The 26,662-nt window shown below is 42.1% G+C and overlaps 2 protein-coding genes across 3 annotated transcripts in view; one reads left to right on the plus strand and one right to left on the minus strand.

Moving 5' to 3' along the window:
* LOC106085571 (synaptic vesicular amine transporter) overlaps positions 1–3,318 on the plus strand; it is a 49,689-nt gene extending 46,371 nt beyond the window's left edge. The window contains exons 7-8 of the mRNA XM_013249879.2: positions 2,595–2,951; positions 3,013–3,318. Of these exons, the coding sequence (XP_013105333.2) occupies positions 2,595–2,951; positions 3,013–3,123 (468 nt within the window). The 3' untranslated portion in view covers positions 3,124–3,318. The remainder of the gene's footprint in view (positions 1–2,594; positions 2,952–3,012) is intronic.
* A 9,064-nt stretch (positions 3,319–12,382) lies between these two features.
* Positions 12,383–25,792, minus strand: LOC106085583 (protein transport protein Sec23A). 2 transcript variants are annotated; one of them, XM_013249893.2, is made up of 6 exons: positions 25,383–25,792; positions 24,040–25,325; positions 23,028–23,181; positions 14,344–14,892; positions 14,155–14,175; positions 12,383–12,877 (listed from the first exon to the last, which is right to left on the minus strand). In XM_013249893.2, the coding sequence occupies exons 1-6, from the start codon at positions 25,659–25,661 to the stop codon at positions 12,788–12,790; spliced, it is 2,379 nt and encodes a 792-aa protein (XP_013105347.2). In that variant the 5' UTR covers positions 25,662–25,792; the 3' UTR covers positions 12,383–12,787. The 2 variants fall into 2 exon arrangements, with proteins under 2 accessions (XP_013105347.2, XP_013105348.2); XM_013249894.2 differs by lacking the exon at positions 14,155–14,175.
* Between the last annotated feature and the right edge of the window lie 870 nt (positions 25,793–26,662).

Raw genomic sequence — 26,662 nt, forward strand, 5'->3', positions numbered from 1 at the left:
GGATTTTCAGGTCATTTGAAGAGGACAGTTAAAGTTTGTTTGCTACAAAGATAACGTTGTCAACATTGTGTGTGGCTGTTCAGAGTGTATATAGTATGCTGCCAAAATACTAGGTATGTTCAGGGGACCTCTCTTAGATGTGATGAAGCTGCCGCTCTCACTACTGAATGTCCTGAAAAGCCATTGCAATGTCAGCACTTTGATCTTGCGTTGGTCACATGGCGGACTTAAGCTTGATTTGTGGAGATGACGAGGATTCATAGACGGTTGAGCACCTAGTGTGAGACTGCTCTGAAATTGGAAGAATAGGTGCAGGATTATGGCTACACAAAACCCTATTTTTCTGTCTAAATTATCGTCATACAATAGTCCTTTCGCCATTCTTGACTACTAAAGCTTTGAATGGGAAATTGGAGGGAGCTTTTCCAGATCGCCTTCATTTTAATGTCTGGCATTGTAATGACGTACATTTTATCAATATTCTTCTGGGCTTTTTGAATATTTCGGGGGCGACACAATAGACCTAAGTTCCCTGAGTGAAACTGCTAGTGAATGAGGTTGCTAGACGCGTGCCATTATATACCCTAAGTTTAAAAACCATAACAGCAGCAAACACAATTTATAAAATATTTATTTTGAAGTTTATATTTTTGTACGGCGAATTCCAAAATGAGTTGACATATCAACTTTTCTCAGTTGGGTTGATGCGTCCACCTGATTAATACGCCTTGATGCATACAATAAAAAATTAAAACAAAGCCAAAATTCAATGCTTGCTTTGTTACAAAATAACAAAAGGTATCAAAACATCAGAGAAAATTCATAAAACATGATGCAATGTATGCTTTGTTAAAATATAAAAAGGTTACTTTAAATTCTGAACAGTATACAAATAACATCAGTTGAGAGCTACCGAACGCGTCCACAGATTGCAGATAGTGGAATTGAGTGACTGACATACACACCCGATGCGCCTGTGATACTCAATGTGAAAAGGCGTGTTATTGGCGCCTTTAAATAACCAATCGTATCCTGTCCTCGCGGTGATCCGCGGTGGTTCATTATCTCGCCCTCGAAAAAAGATTCAGAAAGCTCAGGAAAGCACAGATAAAATTTACGGCAGTACAATGCCTGGCGAACTGGAAATGTTCCCTCAGCTGTCTTTTCAAGCGCCTATACCGAATATAGTAAGTATACTATACTATATTATTGACTATAGTCAAGAATGGTGAGAAGATAATTCAGACAAAAAAAGGTGTTCGTTTAGCCATAATCCTGTCCTTCCCCAGGGCATTGCCACAATTGTTGATCAACCGCCTACAACTCCTCATTTTCACAAACCCTGGATTAGTTCGCCTCTCCATGTGTCCACCGCTACTATACCCAAGTGAAAATTGTTTAAACCAGCCATCTTGGTGGTTTTATAGGAAAAGCCTATGGAGCTAAATTTTTTTTTTTTTTGCTTTGACACTCAAAGTAGAGGGTGATTTTTAACGGTTATCTTTTTGGCAAGACTGGTTAAAACCGTCAAATATCTTCAGTTTGATCTATAATTTAACCATGAGTCGTCTTACAAAGTAACAACTCTTGCAAAATTTTGAATTTTATTATCAAAATGCGTGCTCTGTTAAGAAATTCATTGCGCGCTTCTTCTTTTTCAGCGACGAAGCTCATCTTTGCCTCAATGGGTACGTTAGTAAGCAGAATTGACGATTTTGGATGACATGTGGTTTCAACAAGACGGTGCCACATGTCACACAGCACGCCTAACAATGGACTTATTGAGAGGCGAGTTCGGTGAACATTTTATTTCACGTTCGGGACCGGCCAATTGGTCGCCTAGTTCGTGCGATTTAACGCCATTAGACTATTTTTGTAGGGCTGTCTTAAAGCTCATGTCTATACCGAGATATATTAATTTACTGGTAGTGGCAGTTGCCCAACAACAAAATATTGAGTACACTATCTGTCGAAATCAGTAATTAGTGCGACTCTGATGTTCAGTATGTTACTAGTTCGCGCCATTTTTCGTTGTTTGTATGTGTTATGGTTCTTACTGTGTGCACTTCGTAAGAAAAAATTTTACTCAGCTGCTTACAGTACACAACCTGGTAATTATGCCATGACATAATTACCAGGTAGTGTACCGTAAACAGCTGAGTACAATTTTTTCACGCGGAGTGTACAATCTGTCAACGAGTTTTGGTTGTGTGTGTTGGAAAGACTATGCCAAAATTGGAGGCCACCGTAGCGTAATTACCAGGTAGTGTACCGTAAACAGCTGAGTACAATTTTTTCACGCGGAGTGTACAATCTGTCAACGAGTTTTGGTTGTGTGTGTTGGAAAGACTATGCCAAAATTGGAGGCCACCGTAGCGTAATTACCAGGTAGTGTACCGTAAACAGCTGAGTACAATTTTTTCACGCGGCGTGTACAATCTGTCAACGAGTTTTGGTTGTGTGTGTTGGAAAGACTATGCCAAAATTGGAGGCCACCGTAGCGCAGACAATTTTTTTGTATGAATTTTCACCGCGAAAATCGAATATAGTACCAACCTTTGTAAGATATTTCTATTTTTTTAATTTTTTTACAGATACCCACAGCTACCACTGTGGCACAGCTATTGTTACCACATTTTGGTTTGGGTCTAGGCATTGGTATTATTGATGCTGCTTTAGTGCCTCTGTTGGCCACATTTGTCGATGCTACTCTATCAGCGGATGATAATATGGATCCAACTGATGTCAGGTCTCGACACTCGATGAGCAGCTATGGCAGTGTTTATGCCATACAACAAACTTCTGTTAGTTTGGCCTACTGTTTGGCACCACTTATCGGAGGTGAATTGGCTCAACTTTTTGGCTTTGCCTGGCTCATGCGTATTGTGGGAGTGTTCAACATCATCTATGGGCCTATTCTCGTGTATCTCTATTACAAATATGATCCTAAGGTTAAAAAATAGATAAAAACCAAGTGAGTTCGATTTTAATGTGAATTATTTTTACCCATAGATTTTACGTGAGAAGCAGCATGAAATGCTTCTTAGCTCAAGTGGAGGTAGCGGCAGTTATGGGCGTGGCAGTAAATATAAACAACTTTACAATTCCGTCGATACTGAATAAAGTTAGCTGAATTCTGGTCGCATGAAACTGGCCTCAAAGTTCATCCATAGCAATACAACCTAACTCCCATAAATGTTAAATTGATGTAAAAAAAAAAAACAAATATGTAAAACCCCCATTACTCCAAAAACAAACAACAAAATGCTAATAAACGATAATAAACGTAAAGATTAATAACAATCGTATTAAAAGAAACTAAAACGAGTTTTTAAATCACAAAGAGGTAAAATGTGATTTTTTTCGCATTGTTTACAAAAACATAATACCCTTTTTACCTTTGATAGACCAAAAACTCCCGCCACGGGATAACTGAGCATCACACAGGCTGAGACTTTATGTTCCGATCTGTGTGATGTACACCGTTATCTTGAAAAGCTCAGCTGGGAGCTACCAACAGACTACGGACACTCTGATCCATACAGAGTAGCTGCAAATGTAGTTGGGGACAACCAGCGGTATCGAGTGAAGAGTTTCTAAGAGTCCTGGCAACACCGGCTCTGGCTTAAGAACTGAGTGCCTATGATGACAAGGCGAGTTATTGACGCTTTAAATAACCAATGGCCATCACGTACCTGCGGCGATCGGTTCTGTGGTCCGGAAGGTGCACTCACATATAGCAGCTTGACGAGGATCGCTACCTCCACATTGAAATATGTGACTACAACGACAACAAAAAACATTTGATTATATTAATGCAAAACACGCTATTTTTTACCAGGCAAATCTGAGGTACCCACCACCATGGCTATTTCCATTAGCGGAAATATCAATGCGAGAATTGGTGTGAGTGTTAAAGCTCAAAATTGTACTTTATGTACAAAATGCTCCCAAACCCGATATGACCTCTATGGTGATGACTTTTTTTCTCTTAAATATTATTTCCTTTTGCACGAATGAATGAACTTTTGCCTATTAATTACTAAAATAACGTTTATTCCATTTAAATATTAAAAAAGGTCACGCCAAACACCTTTGAAATTATATTTTTGTTAAAAATTTTAAATTTTAAATTTTTTTAAAGCCTATTTACTTACTTTACTTCGTCTTCGGAAAATCTTTGACGACTTTTTATAATACTTCGATGTAAAGCAAATTAGTGGAAAATAAAAGTTTTGTCATTTTTATGATTGTGATAGGACACTAATAAGCTCTCATAAATTTATGCTGAATTGCCCTTTGGGTTTTTTATTATAGCCACTCCGTTTACATTCAATTTGAGGAGGAAAAGGAAAGCGCATTTTTTTAATGTGTGTTTTTCCGTTGGCTACCTGTTGGGAATGATTTTGTTACAGAAACCACATTTATGAGGGGTTATTAATTTGAAAGTTTTGAAAAATTTGCGACATACATGTGCTAATTCAGGTATATAGCCTTCGTAAAATAAGATGCGCCCATTCATAAATACCTGTTATAGTAAAATATTGAAAAATACATAGTATAAACAGGTTGAACGTTATGTGGCATTCAACAAGTTCAGACAAACCTGAATAACGGCAAGGCATTGACCATTCAAGTTACATGCAATTCAACTTCACTTTAGGTTTGGTTAGGTTGAAAAGATGGTGCAGATATTAATCCGCCCATGCCACTATGGGCATACACCTTAGCCAGTAATCGGCTTGTTGTGTGCTCTAAAAACTATAAAGTAACCTCTAAAAAGAAAATTTTAAGTTAGGAACTCCGTGCTACTTATGAAATCCCTAATTGTTGTCAATAACACTCCCCTAAATTCGAAAGCCGTGCAATGACAAAAGAAAGGCTCCAACGTCTCAACATCTCCGCATGTCCTACACGTGCTATCTCTTGCCGCACCGATTTTACATAAGTGAGCTCGTAGTCCTATGTGTCCCTTTATGATACCAATAGCTATACTGACCTCCCTCTTTCTTCCTTTCAGTAATGGCCTCGTCTTCTCACGATCTGGATCACCCCATAGGATTTTCGCTGTTCCACAATGTTGCATACGCATTCGTCACCCACTCCCTTAACTCGGACTGCGTCGACCCGAAAAGCTTCGAGTTAACCAAGTTTATTGACGGCAGACCTCTGACCTTCACCGCCAAATCGTCTGGCCTTTCATTTCCCCTTACTCCGTTATGGCCCGGCACCCAAACGATGCGGATTTTGCCATCCTCAGAGAAGGCGTTAATCTCCTTCTTGCACTGCAAGACTGTTCGTGACCTTACCGTCCTGGTTGTTATTGCCCTTATGGCAATTTTACTGTCGGTAAAGATGTTCACACTACAAACTACTGAGGAGTAAGTAAGTATTAGTCTAGTGGGCCCAACATCTGTGAGCCTTCTTAGTACGCTCCTGAATGTGACACTTCCAATTCAGTTTCCTATCCAAGACCACACCTAAGTATTTGACCTTGTCAGATATCGAAATCGTCTTATTGAGGAAACGTGGTGCATTAAATTGGCCCACCTTCGTTTTCCGGGTGAACAGGCATATTTCAGTCTTCTCTGGGTTAACTTTGAGACCTCAGGGTCTAGCCCAGTCATATGTCATATGCAAGACTCTTTCGGCCCTTCTGCATAGCTCGTTCGGATCCTTATCCCTTAGAAGTATTATAACATCGTCTGCGTCGCAGACGGGTTCAAATTCCTTCGTCAGTCAGCATCCTCAAGAGTTATTTATGGTGGTCACCCATAGGAGTGGCGATAAAATACCCCCTGTGGCGTGCCTGGTGCCACTTTCCCCGTTATATTTATGCCATGGGACACACAATTTATCCACTTGTTCCTTAGCATATGGTTTATCCAGTCTCTAAGGACCGGGTCCACCCGGTACTGGTCTAAGGATGGGATCAATGTATCGGTCCGCACATTGTCAAAAGGCGTCTCGATGTCAATGCATACCGCCAGTGTTTATTTTATGCACAACCTCGTGCAGGGCAGTCTCCACCGACCTTCCCTTGACATATGCATTCTGTTTGTATTTCAATAGTTCGCTGGATGTCCTACTCTTTACCATGTTGTCCACAATACGTTCCATGGTATTGAGTAGAAAGGACGTAAGGCTTATGGGTCTGTAGGCCTTTGGTGTCGCATAACTTGCCTTGCCGGGCTTGGGTATTAACACCACCCTTGCCTCCTGCCAGACTTTCGGAGTATATGCAAGTCCTAGGCACGCTGTGAAAATATTGGCAGGACCTCTGCGGACCTCTTTCCCAATATTGCGAATCTCCATCCATTGTTTTTCTTGGGCTGATTACTTTTCCCGAAGAGGAAAATTATCTTCGAAGAACCCCACCAGTGCAGTGACATTTTCGTCAATGTCTTCTATGCTTGGACAATCTAAATTATCTTGCCCAAGTCTTCTTCTGAGCAGCCTTCCGAATTTTGACCAGTTGGTTTTCAACTTATTCCGGAAGCTTATCGGATTCGGCGCTGACCGTGCTATTCTAAACCTAATGTAGCGATGGTCAGAGAAAGAGTGTTCCATGGAGAGCCTCCAATCCTGAACCTCATCGATTAGATCTTCCGAACACATCGTCTCATCTAATACCTCCTCCCTAATCCTATTAACAAAGGTAGCGGTGTTACCAATATTAAGTGTTATTAGTTAGTATTCAAGGATTCTACCCGGGCTTGGTCCCGCTTATTAGTATTGGTACTACCCCACGAAATGTGGTGATAGTTCGCATCGCATAATATTAGTACCTCGTTTCCTGTCTGTTTTGCTTCTTCACCAGCCGTTGCAGCTCCGACGTGGTTGGCGCTGTCGGAGAGTTGAAAGGCAGATAAAGAAATGCCAGGTATGCTCCACCGTCTCCATGTCTCTGTTGCAACCGACGTTGACAACTCTGGGGAAAATATATAATTAAAATTTTTATGACAAATGTGTTGCAGTGTTAGTATAGAATAATTGGTAGTTTTTCCGGGTCGTTCATGGCTCCTGAATTAAGGCAATATGATACTTGCCCTTGCTGATCTTCACCATCAGAGCGTGTTTAACAGTCTCGCTCCGGTGGAGGTTTACCTGGATTACTTTAATCATTGGTTCTCCAGTAAGTGGGCATCTTGGGATGATCTTATTGTCTGCTGCCTGATCTTTAAACTGCATTGACTTTTCTGTCACTGCACAGCCTGATGTCATCGTTTTAGGTTCTTTGCCTAGTCTAGTCTTCCGAGTGTTTATAAATTCGGTAATGGTTCCATCGTATGGTCCCTGTTCGTTAGGCCGTATTGAGTTGTCATTCCCTGCACTGCCTGATGTTTCAGTACAAGGATCTTTGGTTATCTTAGTCTTCTAAATCTTAAGTAAATGGGATTATTGGGAGTAGGTGATGGTACCATCATCGGCTCCTTTTCGTTGGGTTGCATTGAGACTCCTGTCGCTGCGCTGCCTAATGTTTCAATATTACGACCTTTACCTATCCCAGTATTCCAAATCTTTAAGCTGTGTAAGGCTGTGTTGGGTTTCTCGCCACTACACTGCTTGATATTTTAGTATTAGGATCTTTGCTTATCATAGCATTTCCAATATTGAGAAGCAGTGATTGTTGCGTTGTCAGCCCCCCGTTCGTTGGGCGGTGTTAAGTCACCTGCCACTGCACGGCCTGATGTCGCAGAATGAAAATTTCTGCCTATCCTAGTCTTCCAAATCTTGAAAGACAGCTTTGCACCCGTAGTGGGCCATGCCTTAAGTCCTTAGCCAAACAGAGACATGATCAATGCCAACCACAGGGAGAGTTCCTTCCTCCTTCTCCTACCTGTGGAAGACCTCCCACTTCTCTGCGACCAAACCTTGGTTTTGCTTTCACAAGAATCCCAATGCGTTCCGTTGCAAATTTACTGCCCCATCCCTTGATGAAGACCATCGCCTTTGTGAGCTGGGGGATATCCATCTTTCTCACCAGGTCGAACTTTGCGACCTCCCAGAGAGCGTAAATACCTCTGACGATCTGTTTGACGGTATCAATTCATTCCGCCGACGCAAAACGCAGCGTAAATATGTCCCTTCTATACTCGCAGCTTATCATTTGTATGGGTGGACCCTCTACAAAGTTCCACACATGTTCGAAAATCCGATCATTAACCAGATCCCCCACTTGGGACCGAAGACCTGTTGGAATCCTATCGGATGCACAGCCGATATTGATGACTGCGTAAGTCAGCTCATCTCTGTTGTGCTTCCTTGCCACTCTGGCGTAAGACGGCGGCTCCTTACCATTTTCATCGACCATCTTCCCCTTCCGTGATGGCTAGTCCTCTATGAAGACTCAGGGGCCGCGCGCTTCCTTCGTTCCTGTTCCGACTTTGTCTACCTCCGCAGGACACAGTCTGGAATCTCCTGGCTGGCTTAGTTTTCCCAGAGTACTTGAAAGCAGGGAGCTCTGTTTCTTCTTCAGCATTTTAGCAGTGTTATTCCCTTCGCGAGATCTGATTCTTTTTCCAGCTTCCGTAGAAGTGCTTGGAATGTCAGTTCTATCCCTTCCAGCATCCTGCACTTCCTCCTCCTCTGTCTCGTCGTGCACCAGATCGCTTTCTTGGTCTGCGTGTGAGCTTAACAAAGCCATCTCTCACTTCGGTCGTCATCCCGATGCCCTCATCTCACGATTCGGCCGCGACGACTGTTTCATTGACAACGTCGCTGTCTAAATCCGAGTTAGAAACACTACCTTTACTTAAAGGCTGGGGACGAACTGTGCATCCCCCTGGTTTATCCGTCTCTTCCTCATTAATTAGTCTGGTGCCAAGGCACCCACGCCTAAAGGAGGGAAGGACAACACGCTACGGTCTGACGCCACCACCGCAGATGTTGGGTCTTTGGAGTTCATTTCTAGCCTACTCCAAATGGCTTTAAAAATATAGTCGCAATATGTAGTACCTATTCCGAGATACGGATATATTTTTTTTTTCTTTGTTGAGCGAAATAAAAACACGTCCGCTCCACACAACGGCTACAATAATCACTTTAACTTAACTTTCACTTTAACATTTCACTTTAATTGGCAATGACAGAACATTTGTTCCACTAGCCGAACGTAGAATAGCGTTCCAAAGGCCTCGATCTTCTGCGCTCATTCTAAAATCTCTGACACCAAGTTTCGAAGGGTCTCAGTCGTTTCGGTAACGGCGGTGCCGAGGTAGATAAAGTTACTGACTATCTCAAAGTTGTGGTTCCCAACTTTCTCAATTTTCTTTATCTGTTCGGTTACACAAGGCTGGGATGCACAAAAAAATGACGATTGAACAATCTGACGCATCTCTTCGGATCAGTCACAGTTTGCCTAAACCGTTGCCAAAGTTACATTGATCCAAGTGTTCCAGCCACAAATTCCGCTTATGTTCGTTGACTACCCTATTTATTTCCAGATTCACCCCGCTGATTCTGGGGTTAGTGGGATCCAAGCAACGAATCCCATCACGCTCGTCTGCGAGTACCACTGCCTGCGCGAAGAACTTGGTCCGCACTTGGAGTATTCGACCGGATGGTATAAAGCGAGCGGCTGCTGCGTTAATGATGTCTCGGAATTTCCTCTCGGCAACTAGCACATCCGAGGGCAGTGTTCTAGTTGCCTAGGAGGCAAACATTCTATGCCATCATCATTGATTGGTTCTGCAAGTATCCTCTTCCCCGCCAACGTCGGACACTAGCAGTTGGGTAAAATGTTCTTTTCATAACCTCAGCACGCTATCTGTGTCAGTTAACAGATTTCCTCCTTTGTGTCGGCAGGAGGATGTGCCTGCACCAAAGCCATCCTGTATATTTCAATTCGCTCATACTCACGTCTTTCCATTTCCTTTTTCTTTCTGCGGAATAGACGTTTCACCTCTCTCCTTTTCTCTCAATACCTCTCCTTCATCTGGCGCGTTACTACTGATAGCAGAGTTGCTCTATATGCCGCATTCTTGGCTTCAGTAGCATCTCGACACGCTTGGTCCTGCCATGCGTTTCCTGGGAGAGGCTTTCGGTACCCAAGTACAGATTTCGCGGCATTTTCCATGTGGTGGGCAATGGTTTGCCCCTGCGCCATTATATAATCGGAACAAGGAGTGCTTTCATCGAGCAGTTGGGTTAGTCGAGTGAAGTATGCCTCTGACACTTGTTGTGTTTGCAGCTTTTCCGTGTCGAACTTCCGTGCAGTGTCAGATCTTACTTTCCTTACCATGTTCAAACGGGTGCGAACCTTTGCTGCACCAAGGTAATGATACGAATCTTTATTCGCTCCACGGATTATACAGTACATCTGACACGCTGTGCCTTCCATCTGGCACAACGTGATCAATTTGGTTCCTCGTGTTTTGATCGGGTGACAGCTATGTGGCCTTGTGAATATTTTTATGTCGAAATCTGGTGCTAATAACTACCATGTTTTTTGCCGCGGCGAAATCTATCACTCTCAACCTATTATTGAACGTTATCCCGTGGAGACTAAACTTTCCGATTGTTGGACCAAAGATGTCTTCCTTCCCTATCTTCGCATTAAAATCTCGCAGAACGATTTTAATATCATGGGCGGCTCAGCGGTCATATTCTCCCTCTAGGCATGGGCACACATAAGGCTGATGTTGAAGTATTTGGCTTTTATGCGAATTGTGGCTATCCTCTCATCCACCGGAGTAAAGCTGGAGACAAGGCGTTTCAGTCTCCGACCCCAGCCAAATTCAAGCCTCGTGTTATGGCAGCTATAGCATAGTTCGTCACCGTTTGGTGTTGTAGTGATGCCATTCCCAGTCCATCGCACTTCCTGTAAGACGGTAATATCGGACCTGTACTTCTTTAATGCATCCGCCAACGTTGCAATATTCACCTTCTCTATAGAGAGTGCGGACATTCCAGGTGCGGATCTGTAAATCAGGGTCCTTTTTCGTTTGCGTGGGTCGTCAACGTTGGGGGGGTCCGTTTTTACTATTCCTGTTTCTCATAGTTATTCTCCTAGTTTTCCGGGGTCGGGTCTGGTTTTGTGGGATTGGACATGTATTCCTCGTTGTGGCGAGCAGCTTGCTCCCAGATCCGACGCTCGCATCCAGCCTCCCCTAACCTGGGAACAGACGCTGATGTTGGCCATTGGTTATTTGAAGGCGCCAATAACTCGCCTTGTCATCTCGAGTATCACTGACACTCACAATTTAATTAAGAGCCAGTGTCACCTGGCTCCTCACTGAGACTCTCCTCTCCAAAATCGTTCATGTCATTCAAGAGCTCTTTTAAACGGATATGAACAAGGATGCTTGGACAAAGAATCTAGCCCAGTTTTAAGCACCATCAACAACTGAGTCACATGCCCCTGAAAACCCACGTCATTCAAATGTCTTAAGTCCACTACCAAAGAATGCAGAGCCAGGGTCGATCTAATTGCTATGGGGCCTTAAGTTCTTATGGAACTAAACATTTAACTTCCTGTATATATCTGATCAAGCCGTTTGAAAAAAAAATGAAAAAACTTCTCAAAGAAAACGAAAAACACAAAACTTTGTTTTACTGATGGAATTGTTTGACATAGGAGATAACGGTAGCGCAGAGGTTAGCATGTCCACCTATGACGCTGAACGTCTGGACTCAAATCCTGGAGAGAACATCAAACAAACTTTCAGCTGTGGTTCCAAATGCTGGCTACATTTGTGAAGTAATCAAGGTGCAGTGGATGTGCAAAGAAGATGAGAACTTTTACAAACTACAAATTGAGCGATTGTATTTCCATCTCACTCACGAATCACGTGACTCACGCGAGACACGACAACTCATGACTCGCATGCACACCTCCAGCAAGAATTGTTTAGTTTTCAAAACATAATATGAGCTTTCCTTATGTACGTAAACTTTTTTGATCTGAATTTTCGGCAATTTTAAGGGTTTTCGCTTTATTTGTACCTCTCGTGTATTTAACGTCGTGGAATCCGATCTTAATCCGGAAATATTCAGTATTTAATTGAAGTTCAGGGCAAAAAAATCAAAGATCGATGCATATATTAATGGTAGCAATATAGCCATTTTATTTTTTAGACACATGTGTACGTCAATTTTTTGACTGACTACACATAATACAAAGCGTGAAGCAGATTATTTATTTCGAGTATTTCGAAGAGGAATATTATAATTTAATGCGCCAGTTAAGAATTGGGTATCAATCTACCCACGCAATAATTTCACAATAAATGCGGCTCTAAGAAGAAATTGTACCTGGACTGATTCAATCCTTTGTGAATGTCGAATAACTTCGTTCATGTTTTTTTAGACCCACCCGTTCGAAAGCCTTTGCACCAAGTTGAGAGCAGTGAACAATAAAATAACATTTCAATTGTTATGGTTTAACTTTTAATCGTACCTTTCGTGTTTAACAAGGTTTCCTTCTTTAATTAGTGTATGTGTATGTGTTTTCAAGTACAACTTGTGTTCTTATAGAGTCTATTAAATTTCTTCTTCTACTGATTTTGTATATATTAAATTGGAATATTTAAAATAACTACAGTCAATATAATATGCATTACAAATATTGATCTGAATCTCTGAACGCCAGCCTTAACCTATTTCTATATAAATTTAGTTTATGGGAAATACAAATTGGAGGCAAAAAAATCAATATAATCGCAGAAGCCAGTTTAGATTATGTGTATAGCAATGATAAAAATCGCCTACATTTAATGGCTGCAAATGCTAATACATTGCATAGACTTGACACGAAACGATAATGCCAAAATTTTACACAAAAAATTCACGTGGTGGAGGAGACTGCTAATTTCTTTAGATGCTCCATGAAAAGTTGCAATGAAACATCGTCTGTTAGCACAGGAGCACCACCATCCTAAAAAAGAGAAAATAGAAATTAAAACAAATCGGATAATGAAATATACAAAGAAATATTTGAATAGCACGGTGGGATGTAAAAGCAAACCACAGGATTTCCTCTGATAATCACATAATTACACTGTGCATACTAGGGCGATGACTTTGAATGAACTTTTGCCATCAATGACTTACATAGCGTTTATTCCATTTAAATATTGAAAAAGGCCACGCAGAAAACAGTTTTAAATTGTAGTTTTGTGAAATTTTAAAATCGTTTTTTACATCGAATCGCCTTTCATGCTAGATTTTATGATATCTTAAATAAGAACTCATCAAAATGTGATGCAAGGAAACGAAGTTTCATAAAAGTCATCACCCTAATGCATACATTTAAATAAAATTAAAAAAAAATTAGCAAAGGCGTTTCCAACAAGAAATGTTATTTTAAATATAACCCGGTATTTCGGTTGGTTACATTTTGAAGCTTTTATTCATTGACATTAAGCTGAGTATGCACCTCCAGCGAAATTTTTGGTTGCAGCCAAGACATTTATGACACCAATGAAAAATAGTTGTATAGAATACAAGATGGCGAGAAACATCGATTTATAATTTTGGGCGAATTTTAATCATTTTTAGCCAATAAAGTACATATGTGTTGTAATCATTTTTATGGTACCAAAAATTTCGCCAGGGTTGCAGAGGTTCGCTTTATTAAAAATGGAACGATACGCGCTTCAACAATGCACAGAAATTATTAAAATTCCCTACAAAAATGGTGAAAACTCGTAGTCACAGTTCGAAAGTACCGCAAAATTTTCGCACCTCGGGCCATTTGGCTGACAATTGTTTTCCTTTATAAATGGCATAACTTCCTTTTTATTATAAACAAGGCATCTGATAATTTATTTAAAAAAATTAAACTTTTCCTTTGAACGCCTAAATAAAATCTCTTGTTGGAAACCTCTATAGTTGTTGTTGTATATATATATATATCTATTATATAGTATTCTATCGATGCGATATCGAACACACTACATATGCAATTGCAATTTTAGGTCAGATCCCCATTAAAATTAATCTTGCTTCTAGATCAATTATTTCTATTTGTCCAGTAAAGGTCAACGCCGATGGATAAGCAGATATTTTACATTTTTGCCAGAAGCCAACACCATATTTTTCTCAAAAATTCCTGACGAAAAAAGCCTTCACCGCATAGTAAACCAAAACTCCCAAGGTTTAAAACTAGTAATCGCTTCATAGGTTAATTAAAAAATAATTGTTCATAAATACCATTGATTGGCCAATAGGAGGCTGTTGTTTTTGAAATTAATACAAATCAAATGATTTTATTCGATTAGGAACACGACGGGTCAATACACGAGCAAAACAAAATGTAAAAAATTAATAAATAATGTTAATAAAATGAAAGAAAACAAAACAATAGAATTGGAATGGAATTTTGCCTTTTGATACACTTACCTGACCATACGCGTACATGTTATTGTGTGTCTGCGAGGGATTCACTTTGGACAGCAAGAAACGTGCCTGAGAGCCGCCGTGCTCGGTGTCAATGTAGCGCGGCATTGGAAAACGAGTTTGTAAGATTTCTTGCGCGTCATCTATCGGCGCTTGTAACAATTGCTTGAAATTTTCATATTCGGGCATATCCTGATATTTCAGAGCGCGCCATTGTGCAATAGTTTCACCATGATATATCAAAATCTGGAAGAATGTATCCATAAGGAGTATACGGTCAGGTTGTATCGATGACGTATCCAACAAAACTGGCTCCGGTGGTCCATTAAATGAGTACGAGTACAGGATGGGCTGTATCATAATAAGCGATTGAGTTAAATCTTCGCGCATCAACATGTGTCTATAGAATGTGGTCTCATCGGGTGAATTATTGAAAACCTGCAGAAATTGTGATCGACGCAAGTGGTACATGAATTGGGGAAACAATGAGAAATTTTGAGCCAAGCGGAAACTATTGGGATCATCTTTGCTATATTCTCCAAACTTTTGGCACTGTAAAAAAGAAAGGAAATTGAGTGTGTAATTAAATATTGGTAAAGGCATTTTTGAAAACACTATTAACAAGTAAGAACGGTCTGAAGTCGGGCAAAGTCGAATTTTTAATGCCCTACATCATAGTGAATAAAGCTTCAAAAAAGTATGAAAAAGACAATGGAAAACTAATTGGGAAGATCATATGTATACAATGTTGGAAAAATATATTTGGGAGACTGCGGTCTAATTTATGTAATAAGTGTTGTTGAAATAGAATATAAAATAAAACCACCATAGAAGATTTGCAAAATTTTTTCGGTTGACAAGAGACGAGCATTCTAGAATTGGTATATGAATATACAATACATAGGTTTCAAAATATGTGTTTCATATTTCAATATTCTTAGACCCATATGTATAAAGAGTTGTCGCTACTCCGTTCGGAGTAGGATACTAAAAAGGGGTCCCTTATCATTTAGCTTAGAGTAGAATCGGGCGGCACTCAATGATATCCAAGAAGTCTTCTGCCTGTTCCCTAATGAAATATTCGTGGGCAATTTTTCAAAAATACTTGGCGCTGTATGACGACGATAGCATAGTTACACGCATCAAAATACAACGGCTGCGTTGGCTAGGTCATGTTGTCAGAATGGATGAAGAAGCTCCAGCAAAGAAGTCTTTTGAAGGCAAACACGGTGGTACACGCAAACCGGGAAGACAAAAAGCCCAATGGAAAGATCAAGTTGTGGGAGACACCTCGAAACTTGGTGTCAGAGATTTTAGAATGAGCGCAGAAGATCGAGGCGCTTGGAACGCTATTCTACGTTCGGCTAGTGGAACAAATATTCTGTCATAGCCAATTAAAGAAAGAAGACTTGGCGCTACATTTGGCAGCATTTACTCCACAGGAGTAGGAATAAATCCTTAAGTCGCATTTTCGGCAGCAATGTGTCCAGCAGCCGTCCTGGCTGAACCTACCGGATCATTATTGAGCCGAAGTAGTATGGAGATTTACTTCTACTTCTCCATCATCATGAATGCTGTGGCGGTCTGCCTGATACGCTGTTTTACTTTTTTCTTCTCAACTCACTTCCATTTGTTTGGGGGAATTATTCCCAAATTTTATCGTCTCATTTTCCCCTTTATATCGATTCAGAATGGCTACTTTTTTCCCTGGGAAATATTTCCCTTCTCAAAGTTTGTTAAAAGGAAAAGGAGCAGGGAAAACACGCCCAGGGAATTGTTATTCAGAATAGGAGAAAGGGGAGTAGGAAAAAACTCCCAGGGAATTGTTATCCAGAATAGAGCTGTTTGTCAAAAAGCGTCTCAGGCAATGTGTTATCGCTACTGACTGCAACAGGGCATTGCATGACCAAACAGTGAGGCTGTGGCAAGTCACAAACAAGGCAACCTTTGGATCCGGCTGAGTATTGAGCAGTATGTGGACTTTTGAAGCGCCGTCCGCCAGACTACAACACAAATGTGACACACGACAAACACGTATGTGTGTATCTTCATCTTGTGGATAGATATCCGCCGCCCAGAAGCCTTGAGGTAGATCTACATGATCTAGGGCGTGAGGTTCAGCGATACAAGAGAAAAGCTCCAGATCAAGCGGCATATCAAGCAGGTCTAGACAAAATTCAAGCAGATGCGGTTAATAGCTGCTGGGTAAATGTAGTCGTTGGAGAATGAGCGCCTCCCGTTGCACCTGAAAAAATTGACCTCCCCCGGCAAACCAGAGTAGTTCTAGCTAAATTGAGTTCCGGCAGATGCAGCCGCCTCAACTCTTACAGAGCAAGTATTGACGTCGACGTGCTAGATGTATGTCCCGATTGTGACCAGGGATCACACGCTACACGTCACCTGTTTAATTAGCCAACCAGACCCACTCAACTCAGACCCAGATCCCTCTGAACGCACCCCATCTTAGTCGCAGAATTCCTGAGTTTTTCTCAACAGAATCGAGCAGACGAAGGATAGAACACAACAAACTTCTACAACAACAACAAATGTGACACCAAGTACGTGATCGTTCTTTTTTTCTTCATGGAAGAGGCACATCCCGGAGTGCTTTCTCCGCATGCTTCTCGCTTGAAAAGAAACCCGCATCCTGATTCTGTTCGGTTTGCCAGAATCGCCTCTATCATCATCGGTCGGTGAGATGTAACCGGTGAATGGATTGGGTACATTTCCGATCTTGTAAAAGTGCTGTGCGAATATAGACAGCAGTGGTTCACAAGCGTTGTCGTCGCCTTCTGCGTCATCGTCGTCGGTCTATGTGACCCCCGACCTCTCCCGTGCGGCAATATACCCAATAGCAGCACTCCAGCCTCTATATTTTGCTGGACCAGTGCCGGGAAGGGTATATTTTTTGCAATTAAGTTGCAATCGTCTGCAGGGCAAGGTCTTCGAGATAGTGAATTTATGAATCGGATGTGCATGCTGCACAGTTGTCACGGATACAACGTAAGGATCGCTTAAGGAATGGAGGTGGGTATTGGCCTTTGGGGTGCACTATTCCGTGAAGTATAGACCCATCTCGCATGCGCCTGGTGCTAGTGACCCCAACATGGAGTGTATGGGGATAACGTGTACATACCGCCGGTTGTTAGTGGTGACCCAATTAATGGCCAAGCTTACAAGCCCGACATAGGTGGGCAACTATCTGTCGATAATCGTCTGGATCTTAGAGACATTAATGCGCAGCACGTTTCATGGCATTCTCCCCTAGATAATGACCACGTTTTGAGCGCCGGACTTTATCAATCAGATAAAGGCCGATTGGGTCGGTTTCAGAGTGTACACCAATCGCCGCTTCAGTGAACTGAGACCCCCCTCGAATGCGCTAGTTGCCGAGAGGAAATTCCGAGACATCATTAACACAGCAGCCACTCGCTTTATACCAGCCGGTCGAATACCCCAAGTGCGACCCAATTCCACGGCGCTGTCAGTGGTACTCGCAGACGAACGTGTTGGGATTCGTTGTACGGATTCGGCGAGCTGAATCTGGAAATAAACAGGGTAGTCAACGAACTTAAGAGAAATTTGTGGCTGGAACACTTGGAGCGATGTAACTTAGGTACCGGTTTAGGCAAGCTGTGGACTACTGTTAAGTCATTCTTGACGGGATCACTTTTGGCCACGTAACGGTGACTGATCCGAAGAGATGCGCCAGGTTGTTCAACCGTCAATTTAGTGTGCTTCCCCCGAGTTACAGGGCTAGGAAGGAAGCTAGTCATCGTATCCGTGGCCTCCGAGCCGATGGGCAGCCATCACAATTTACCTTGAACGAAGTGACGAATGTCCTCCGTGTCGCCAAATCATCCAAGGCGTTGGGCCCCGGCGGAATCTCTACACTGATGCTGATGAATCTGGATCTACCTGGAGTCGAGTACCTAACAACTGTCCTCAACTGTCCGATATCTGGAAGATCGGCAAAGTGATCCCTCTACTGAAGCCTGGAAAGGTCCCGATCTCTCTTCTCTCACCAGTAGCCAAGACGCTTGAGGCACTCCTCCTCCCGAGCCTCGTTCGAGAATTTCCATTCGCCGAGCATGATTTCGAAGACTGCACAGCACAACAACTGCTTTTCATACCATCACCGCACACATTTACCGTGGCTTCATCAGCCCATGCCATGTATGTGATAGGGCGGTCATTGTGGCACTGGACCTATTAAAGGCATTCGACAAAAATATTTGAGGACAGCACCAAACGTCCCTCCAGCCAGGCCTGAAACGCTAGGTCTCGAATTATCTGTGTGGTTGCCAGTCATTTGCGGAATTTAGGAATAAGAAGTAGAAGCACCGTACAGTGAAACAGGAAGTTCCTCAAGGTGCGGTGATATCTTCGGCAATATTTAACCTCTTCTTTTCTTCCATTCCTCCTCCCGCCAGAATACCACTCTTCGAACTGCGACAGGCTGTCTCCTCAGTTCTCATGTGGACCATCTCTACCAAAAAAACAAAGATCCTACCCGTGCTAAGACATATGTAACTATACCGCAGGGACCATCCATATCATCATCTTGTGGATAGGTATCCACCGCCCAGAAGCATCAAGGCAGATCTTCATGATCTAGAGAGTGAGTTCCAGCGCTACAAGAGAGAACATTTGAATATACGCTTAAAAGAAAATTAGACCGACTTTCATTGCATCTTCATGTACATTTTATCACTGACTATCAACACTGACCCAGTTAATTTCTTTTGGTTATAATATTTCAAGTATGTTCACATGTGTATTACGGCTGGGAAGCCAATTTCGCTACTTATAAATTTTTTGTTTTAATTTTTTATTTATGGGTCGATTATGGATGGCAACCCAACCTCAGCTGCGTTGCCAACGGCCGAATTTGTTGCAGAAATTTTCATTTTTGTATCGAATTACGTACTTTTTTACACATTTCTTAGAAGCTGAACTGATACTGAATGAAATTGACAAAAGTTTCCAACTTTATACTATTTTTTGCATCGTGGTTTTGTCTCCTGGCAACGCAGCTGTAGTCGATTTGCAATCTATAATCGACTCATTACATTTTATTCTGCTTTTATATCGTATAGATAATTTTACTCAGGTAGCTTGCCTTGTAATAGTTATTTGGCCGTAAGGCTTTTTATAAATAAAAATAAATAAAAAAAAAGCTACCAGGTGAATGTGGCCCTTGAAGAACGACCGCCTGCCATTGCACCGGAAGAAATTGACCTCCTCCGGCAAACCAGAGTAGTTCTGGCTCAATTACGATCCGGCAGATGCAGCTGTGCAGGATGTATGTCCCGATTGTGACCAGGGACCACAAGACTCGCATCACCAGATCCCTCTGCACGCACCTTGTCTTAGTCGCAGAGTTCCTTTCAGGAGTAGGCTTAAATTGGACTCCAAAGACCCAACAGCTGCGGTGGGTGCATCAGACCATAGCATGTTGTCTGCCTCTCCTATAGGTGTGTGTGCCTTTATACCTGTAGTCGAGAGTAAGGCTCCAAGCGCACAACCAGTCGTCAGACTAACAAATGGGGAAGAGACGGATAAATCAGAGGGATGCACAGTTCGTCCCAGCCTTTAAGTAAAGGTGACGTTTCCGATTCAGAAAATGTGTTGAGCTCAAATTATGAGCAGCGGCCATCCATACAAATTATAACGCTGTGCTTTGCGTCAGCAGAATGTATTGATACCGTTTAAAAGCTCGTTGGAAGTAGCCACACTCCCTGGGGAGCAAACCTCGCCGTTATTAGAAAGATGGATATTCACCAGCTCACAAAGGCGACGGTCTTCATCAAGGGTGAGGGCGGCAAACTCGCAACGGAACGCATAATGGATGTCTTATGAAGCAAAACCTACATTTTGTCGTGTAGAAATGGGAGGTCTTCCACAGGGAGGAGAAGGAGGAAGGAACTCTCCTTGTGGTGGGCATTGATCAAGTCTACTGGAGGACCAATGATTGAGGTCAGATAAACCTCCGCTGGAGTGAGACTGCTACACACGCTGTGATGAAGAAAATCAACAAGGGCAAGATTCATATTGCCTTAATTCAGAAGCAATGGACCACCAGGAACAAAGTTTCTGTACTGAACCATATCAACTATCAATTATTATATGCTAACACTGGTACTCGGCCGGGGACCTGCGTTATTTGTCATAAAAATTGATTTATATTTTTCTCCAGAGTTGTCAAAGTCCGATGCAACGGTGGTGATATAGGGAGACGACTGAGCATACCTGGCATCACTTTATTTGCCTTTCGACTCTCCGACACCACCACCTACGTCGGAGCTGCAACGGCTGGTAAGGAAAGCCAAACAGACCGAGAATGAGGTACTAATAGGGTGCGCTGCGAATTCTTACATTTCGTGGGGTAGTACCAATTTGACAAAATTCAGAAAACTAATCAGAAGAAGACTCGGGGAAGATAATTTAGATTGTCCAAGCATGGAAGACTTACGAAGATAGTTGTCGTCTTCGAGAAATTAAAACAGCCCAAGAAAACCCCTGGGTGACGTTGGAGATTCGCAATATTGAGAAAGAGGCCCGTAGACTTCTTAACAAAGCACGTCGTAAAAGAGCGGTGGTTTACTGGGATGTGTAATACACACGGCTCAAGGAATACAATAAGATGAAAAAATCCATGTCCAAACTGGCAATTTACAATAATATACGACATGGTTTAGTTTAGTCCGGGATACGGGAATCTTGGAATAATGAGGTTGATCGAAGGCTTATCATTACTGAATTTATGGTAAAGGAAGTCTTGAGGAGCTTCAAACCATTTAAATCACACGTACCTGATGGAATATTTCTGGCGTTACAACAGAAGGAGACCGACTATCTGCGCTCCATCTGGCCAATATTTTCACACCATGCCTAGGACTTGCATATACTCCGAAAGCCTGACAGGAGGCAAGGGAGAATACCACCCTTGCCTCCACCCAAGCCGGGAAAGGCAAGTTATGCGTCGCCAAAGGCCTACAGACCTATAAACCTTACATCCTTTCTACTCAAAACCATGGAACGTATTATAGTTACCAAGATAAAGAGTAGGACATCCATCGAACTGCTCAAATACAAACAGCATGCCTATGTCAAGGGAAGGTCGGCGGACACTGCCTGAACGAGGTTGTGCATAAAAAAGAAGAATCCTTCGATGCCAAGACATGCACATTGCCGGTTTGCTTTACCATCGAGGGGGCGTTTAACAATGTGCGGACCGACCGACGTACCGGGTAGACCGGGTCCTTGTAGACTGGATAAACTATATGCTAAGGAATAGGTGGATAAACTGCGGGTCCCATGACATAAATATGAGGGAGAAAGTTACACAAGGCATGCCACAGGGGGCATGTTATCGCCACTCCATAAATGACCTAATACGGATGCTGACTGAGGAGGTAATTGAACCCGTCTGCTACGTCAACGGTGTTATAATAGTTGTAAGGGGTAAGGATCCGAACCAGCTATACAAAAAGGCCGAACGGTTCTGGCAGATGGAATACGACTGAGCTAGACCTAGGGGTCTCAATGTTAACCCAGAAAAGACCAACATCTGCTTGTTCACGAGGAATACAAACGTGGGTCAATTTAACGCATCACGTTTCCTAAATAGATCGATTTCGATATCTGATAAGGTCAAATACTTAGGAGTGGTCTTTGACAATGAACTGAATTGGAAGTGTCACAGTCAAGAGCGCACCGTAGTCTCGAAATGACGCTCGATTCCGAGGATAGTCGTCTGGCTCTACAGGAACGTGATTAGACCAATACTTACTTACGCCTCTGTAGTTTGCTGGACTACGATGGAGAAAAAGTGTAACGTAAGAATAAGAATAATATAATATAATAAGGTTCAGAGAACAAGTTGTATTGATATAGGCGGAGCGGATCCATCATGCTATACAGATGGATCAAAACTAGAGAACAGGGTGGGCCTGGGTGTGTACATTGAGAAACCAGGACTGACCATAATACCATCCTGCAGGCGGAGATCCGGGCGATCACGGAATGCGTGAGGTGGTATGGTGTTCACGCGAGGACGTCGAGACCAAAGGACTGCCATCAATAAACTCGGTTAACCCGAAGCTTTTCGGGTCGACACAGTCCGAGGGCATGGTCGACGAGTTACCGAGGGCATGGTAACACTGTGGAACAGTGAAACGGTCGGTAGGACGGCGAAAATCCTTTTTCTGTTTCTTTTTCGACGTTACTTAATAACAAGCCGAATATTGTCTTATTTGTATTTTCATAATGCCATGGGCCGGATTAATATCCGCACCCTCTTTCCAACCTTACCTAACCTAACGCTCCCAAAAAAAAATTATAGTTTTTTGTTTGTACGCGTAACCCTTCCCTTGATCTGACTACAAAACCCTGCACCGGGAAAACATATTGAAGAAAATCACGTAATATAAATTCAGAGTAGTTCTGTCTCAATTACGATCTCGCAGATGAAGCCGCCTCAACTCATACAGAGCAAGGATGTGTGTCCCACACTGTTACAACAACCTAAAATTTTTTTAAACCTCCATTAAAATGTTTTTATGGAATATTATTCTATCAATGTATAGCCCACTAAGGCAGTTTGATTGATTAATTTAAAATAAATAACATTAATATGCATATATATCTTTATATAAAAAATCTCTTTAAAATGAAACACTTACCAAACGAATTAGTTGTCGGTCAACCCATCTTAAAATGTCAGGACCTTCATCGGTTTCCGCACGATAAACCACCATTCGCGCCATTATAACTGCAGCCGCCTCTTGATCAAACCCGGCACTTATATGATGGATATTAGAAGTGGCATCCGCCCAACTAGAATAGAGAATTAATGAAAGGTTTACGATACCTGAAGAAATGAATTACACATATAAAAGAGAAAGTGTTGCGCTATGTTTGTTTGTAGGTAACATATAGACTAAAATGTACAAGTTACTCAAATGAAAAATTTATGGAAGAATAGTTCGAATCAAATATCCAAAATTAGGACAAGTGTCTGGGGCCGCCAACCCTGTAAAAGATGTAGGACGGCCTACACCTAATCGACTTGTTTTTTTCTGCATTTCATTTGGCATTTCTCAATTTCAGACTAATTCAATTTGAGAGGAAAGATACACAGTGGAGCAAAGTTATTTCAAATCAACATCAGCCCTAAAAATATAACCACCCACCCATGTGAATCTGAAAAAGACCATCTAATCTCTAATCCTGATTTCTTGATCATCTGGGCATCGGCTTCAGCTCATGCAAATTTGTCATAAACATTCCGTTAAGGAACAGGTGCAAACTTCTCACATATCAATGAGTGCTGTCCGATTTATGATAATGGGCCTCCTTTTTGTAGCCGAGTTCGAATGGCGAGTCGCAGTTACACCTTCTTGAGGATAAGTTTTTACATGCAAGGCATAGTACCTCACAAATGTTGCCAACATAAGGAGGGAGTAACCACCGCTGATAATTTTTTCTGATGTTCTCGCCAGGATTCGAACCCAGGCGTTCAGCGTCATAGGCGGACATACTAACCTCTGTACTACGGTGGCCTCCATATAATAATATAAAGGATAGAATTTTAAAAAGACATCTAATCTCTAATCTACCGAGGCCCTCCCGGCCAGCTAGTCACATATTGCGAAAAACTTATATGCGAACATCTAGAAACATTTTCATACTTACTTTCTTGCCAATGTGGTTACTCGTATTCGCCTCTGACCACTTGGATGCTGATATTGCGTTATAAATTGAATACAACCCCTACCGCCTTGTGGAATTGGTGCAGCATGCTGATTGACAACTTCGAAGAAGAATGCCATTGTTGTGCTTGGAGTAAGCGTGCACAACTTCCATTGGACTGTCTGACCCATGCCGATTTCAACATCCGACACCGATGGGCTCTTCACATTCAATGACACACATGAACCAATGCCACCAGATATTTTAAGCTCTCGAGAGCATTTTACTTCTAGGGTGCTATTGAAAGCCATTTTTAAATCGGTACGGGCATCTCGAGCAAATACACGTTGGAAGGTTTGTTTGAAAAGCGATGAATTAAATGAATCTCCCATGACCATATGACCCCCGGTGGAATTACAGCACTGCTTCATTTCCATTAGACCAGTTTGATCCAAAGCACATGAATAAATATCAATACAATGACCGTTAGTGGCTGCACGAAGAGCCAGCACGTCGTAGTGTTTAATGGCCTTTTTCATGAATTTAACATTGTCCTTGTGAATGTCATGATGTGAACGGATTGGGTGTTTTAGTTCATCATCGACCACTTGACCAGGGCCCTGAGAGCAAGGTCCACCAACAAAGGCCATGATGCGGGCACCAGTATTGGGATAAGTACATTCTAGTAATCCCACAGCAATGGCCAAGGCAGCTCCGGTTGAACGGAGATAGCGCTTGCCCTGAGGCACAGGCCAAGGATCGCGCTGAAGTTCACTCAACAAATCGCCAAGTGCAATGTCACACTTCGAAATAGGTTGCAAGAAACGATTGGCTGGCGGAACAGCAGCATGTTGCCCTGGAGCACCAGGCATGCGTTGTTGCTGTCCAGGCATCGGTTGACCTCCGGGACCAACTGGAGCGCCAGGAGCACCTCCAGCGCTGGAGCGACCTATGCCCAACATTTCTTGTACCTGTTTCGCAGTCAAATCCTTAGTTCCACGAAACACATAACTCTTCGAGCAACCTTCTGCCCCCAATTCGTGTACTTGGATCATTTTGCCGAAAGTGATAAGCCCAACCAGAGCATTTGGTGGCAAAAGACTCAGCGACATTTGTAATGAGTCTTTCAAAGCATCTAATTCTTCTTCGTCCATGCATGTGTCGACCAAAAATAAGAATACTGGTGGCATACACGGAGCCCTTGTAATTGTATACTCAATGGTACTAAATCCAGGAATTAATTCAGCTGGTTGATGTTGTTCTGAAATTGCGGCGTACTGAGGGGGGAACTAAAAGAAGCAAAAAGACATACTTAATTGATCGTACACTCCTTAAAATTTACTTACAGGGTTCCTTTGAAAGCAAAAATTGCAAACCCATAATTTGGCTCTGTAATCCACCTGACACAAAGGATTCAAAATCGCCCTACAATTCGCTCTAGTGCACAGTACTGGCTCATACTGAATTGGTGGTAGATCTGGGCGTTCTTTAAGGGGCTGATATAGACACGCCAGAGGCACCACCAAGCGACTAGCGTCAATACGGCTTGATGGCCAGACGTTCCACGTCAATCTAACACCGTCACGATCCTCATTTTGCTGAATGAACTCCTCGTAAGTTGTCATCTCGAAGAGATTGAGTAATTGCTTTCTCAATTATAATTTTTATCCAGACGATATTACGAGGTAAAAATATGCACCAACCAACCCAAATTAAATTTCTTTCTCTGGGGACGTCGGCCACGTCACTTACTTGACAGATTAATATAACACAGGGTAACTGACGATGACATTTAATATTAAACACAGGGTGCACAGAATCAAATGCGTTACGTAGTTTATGGTAATGCAATCGTTTGTGGCAATTTAGAGGGTACATCAATGTCCCAATTTCCTTAAATATTGTCTCACGCGAAAAACTGTTAAAGTGGAGAAACATACTAAACGCGCGCAATAAAAATACATTTAAAGCGCAATATGCACCTCTGGCGAAATTTTCGGTACCATAACACCATAAACAGAATGTGGAACAACGCGTTGAAATTTGCAGCTCTACATACAAATGTTAAAAAAGCAACTCGCGAAAAGTTAAACACTTTTTAAATATTACAATCAAAAACACTACTTCACGTGTGACGCCCGCCCACAACCCCAAAGTTGAAAATTTTTTAACTTTTCCGAGATGCTTTTATGGAATTTGTGTGTAGAGTTGCATTTTTGCAACGCGACGCTCAAAAGCTAGATTTAACGCGATCATTCTGTTTTGACCTTAAGAAATGCATTGATATATCCTAAACGAAATTTTCGTTACAAGAAGAATAGAGTCCGTCGGATTTCGCAATAATTCAATAAGAATTTTGGCTGCGAATGAATTCCGTGTCAAGCTCTATGGCTGTTCGTTTTCTCCGTTGAAACCCCATGTTTTCCGCGATTACGTTTTGAAAGACTCCAAAAACTTCAATGATAGAATAACAATTTTATTCAGGATTCACTAATAGAAGGTTAGGTCACATGCAAAACACAAAGTGGATAGGCCCCATAAACATCATTAAGGATGTCAAATCTGACGATTGAAAATGTCATCATATAGGAGAAAACGTAAACAAAGAATGAATGTAAAAAGAGAA

This window comes from Stomoxys calcitrans, chromosome 2 (genome assembly GCF_963082655.1).
Source record: "Stomoxys calcitrans chromosome 2, idStoCalc2.1, whole genome shotgun sequence".
Taxonomy (NCBI): Eukaryota; Metazoa; Arthropoda; class Insecta; order Diptera; family Muscidae; genus Stomoxys; species Stomoxys calcitrans.

Coding starts and splice junctions, on each gene's coding strand:
- LOC106085583 (XM_013249893.2), bottom strand. CDS start 25,661: ATGACAACTTACGAGGAGTTCATTCAGCAAAATGAGGATCGTGACGGT. Junction 25,326..25,382: donor TTTGCTTTCAAAGGAACCCT/GTAAGTAAATTT, acceptor TGCTTCTTTTAG/TTCCCCCCTCAGTACGCCGC. Junction 14,176..14,343: donor ACATGTACGCGTATGGTCAG/GTAAGTGTATCA, acceptor CAAAAACAACAG/CCTCCTATTGGCCAATCAAT.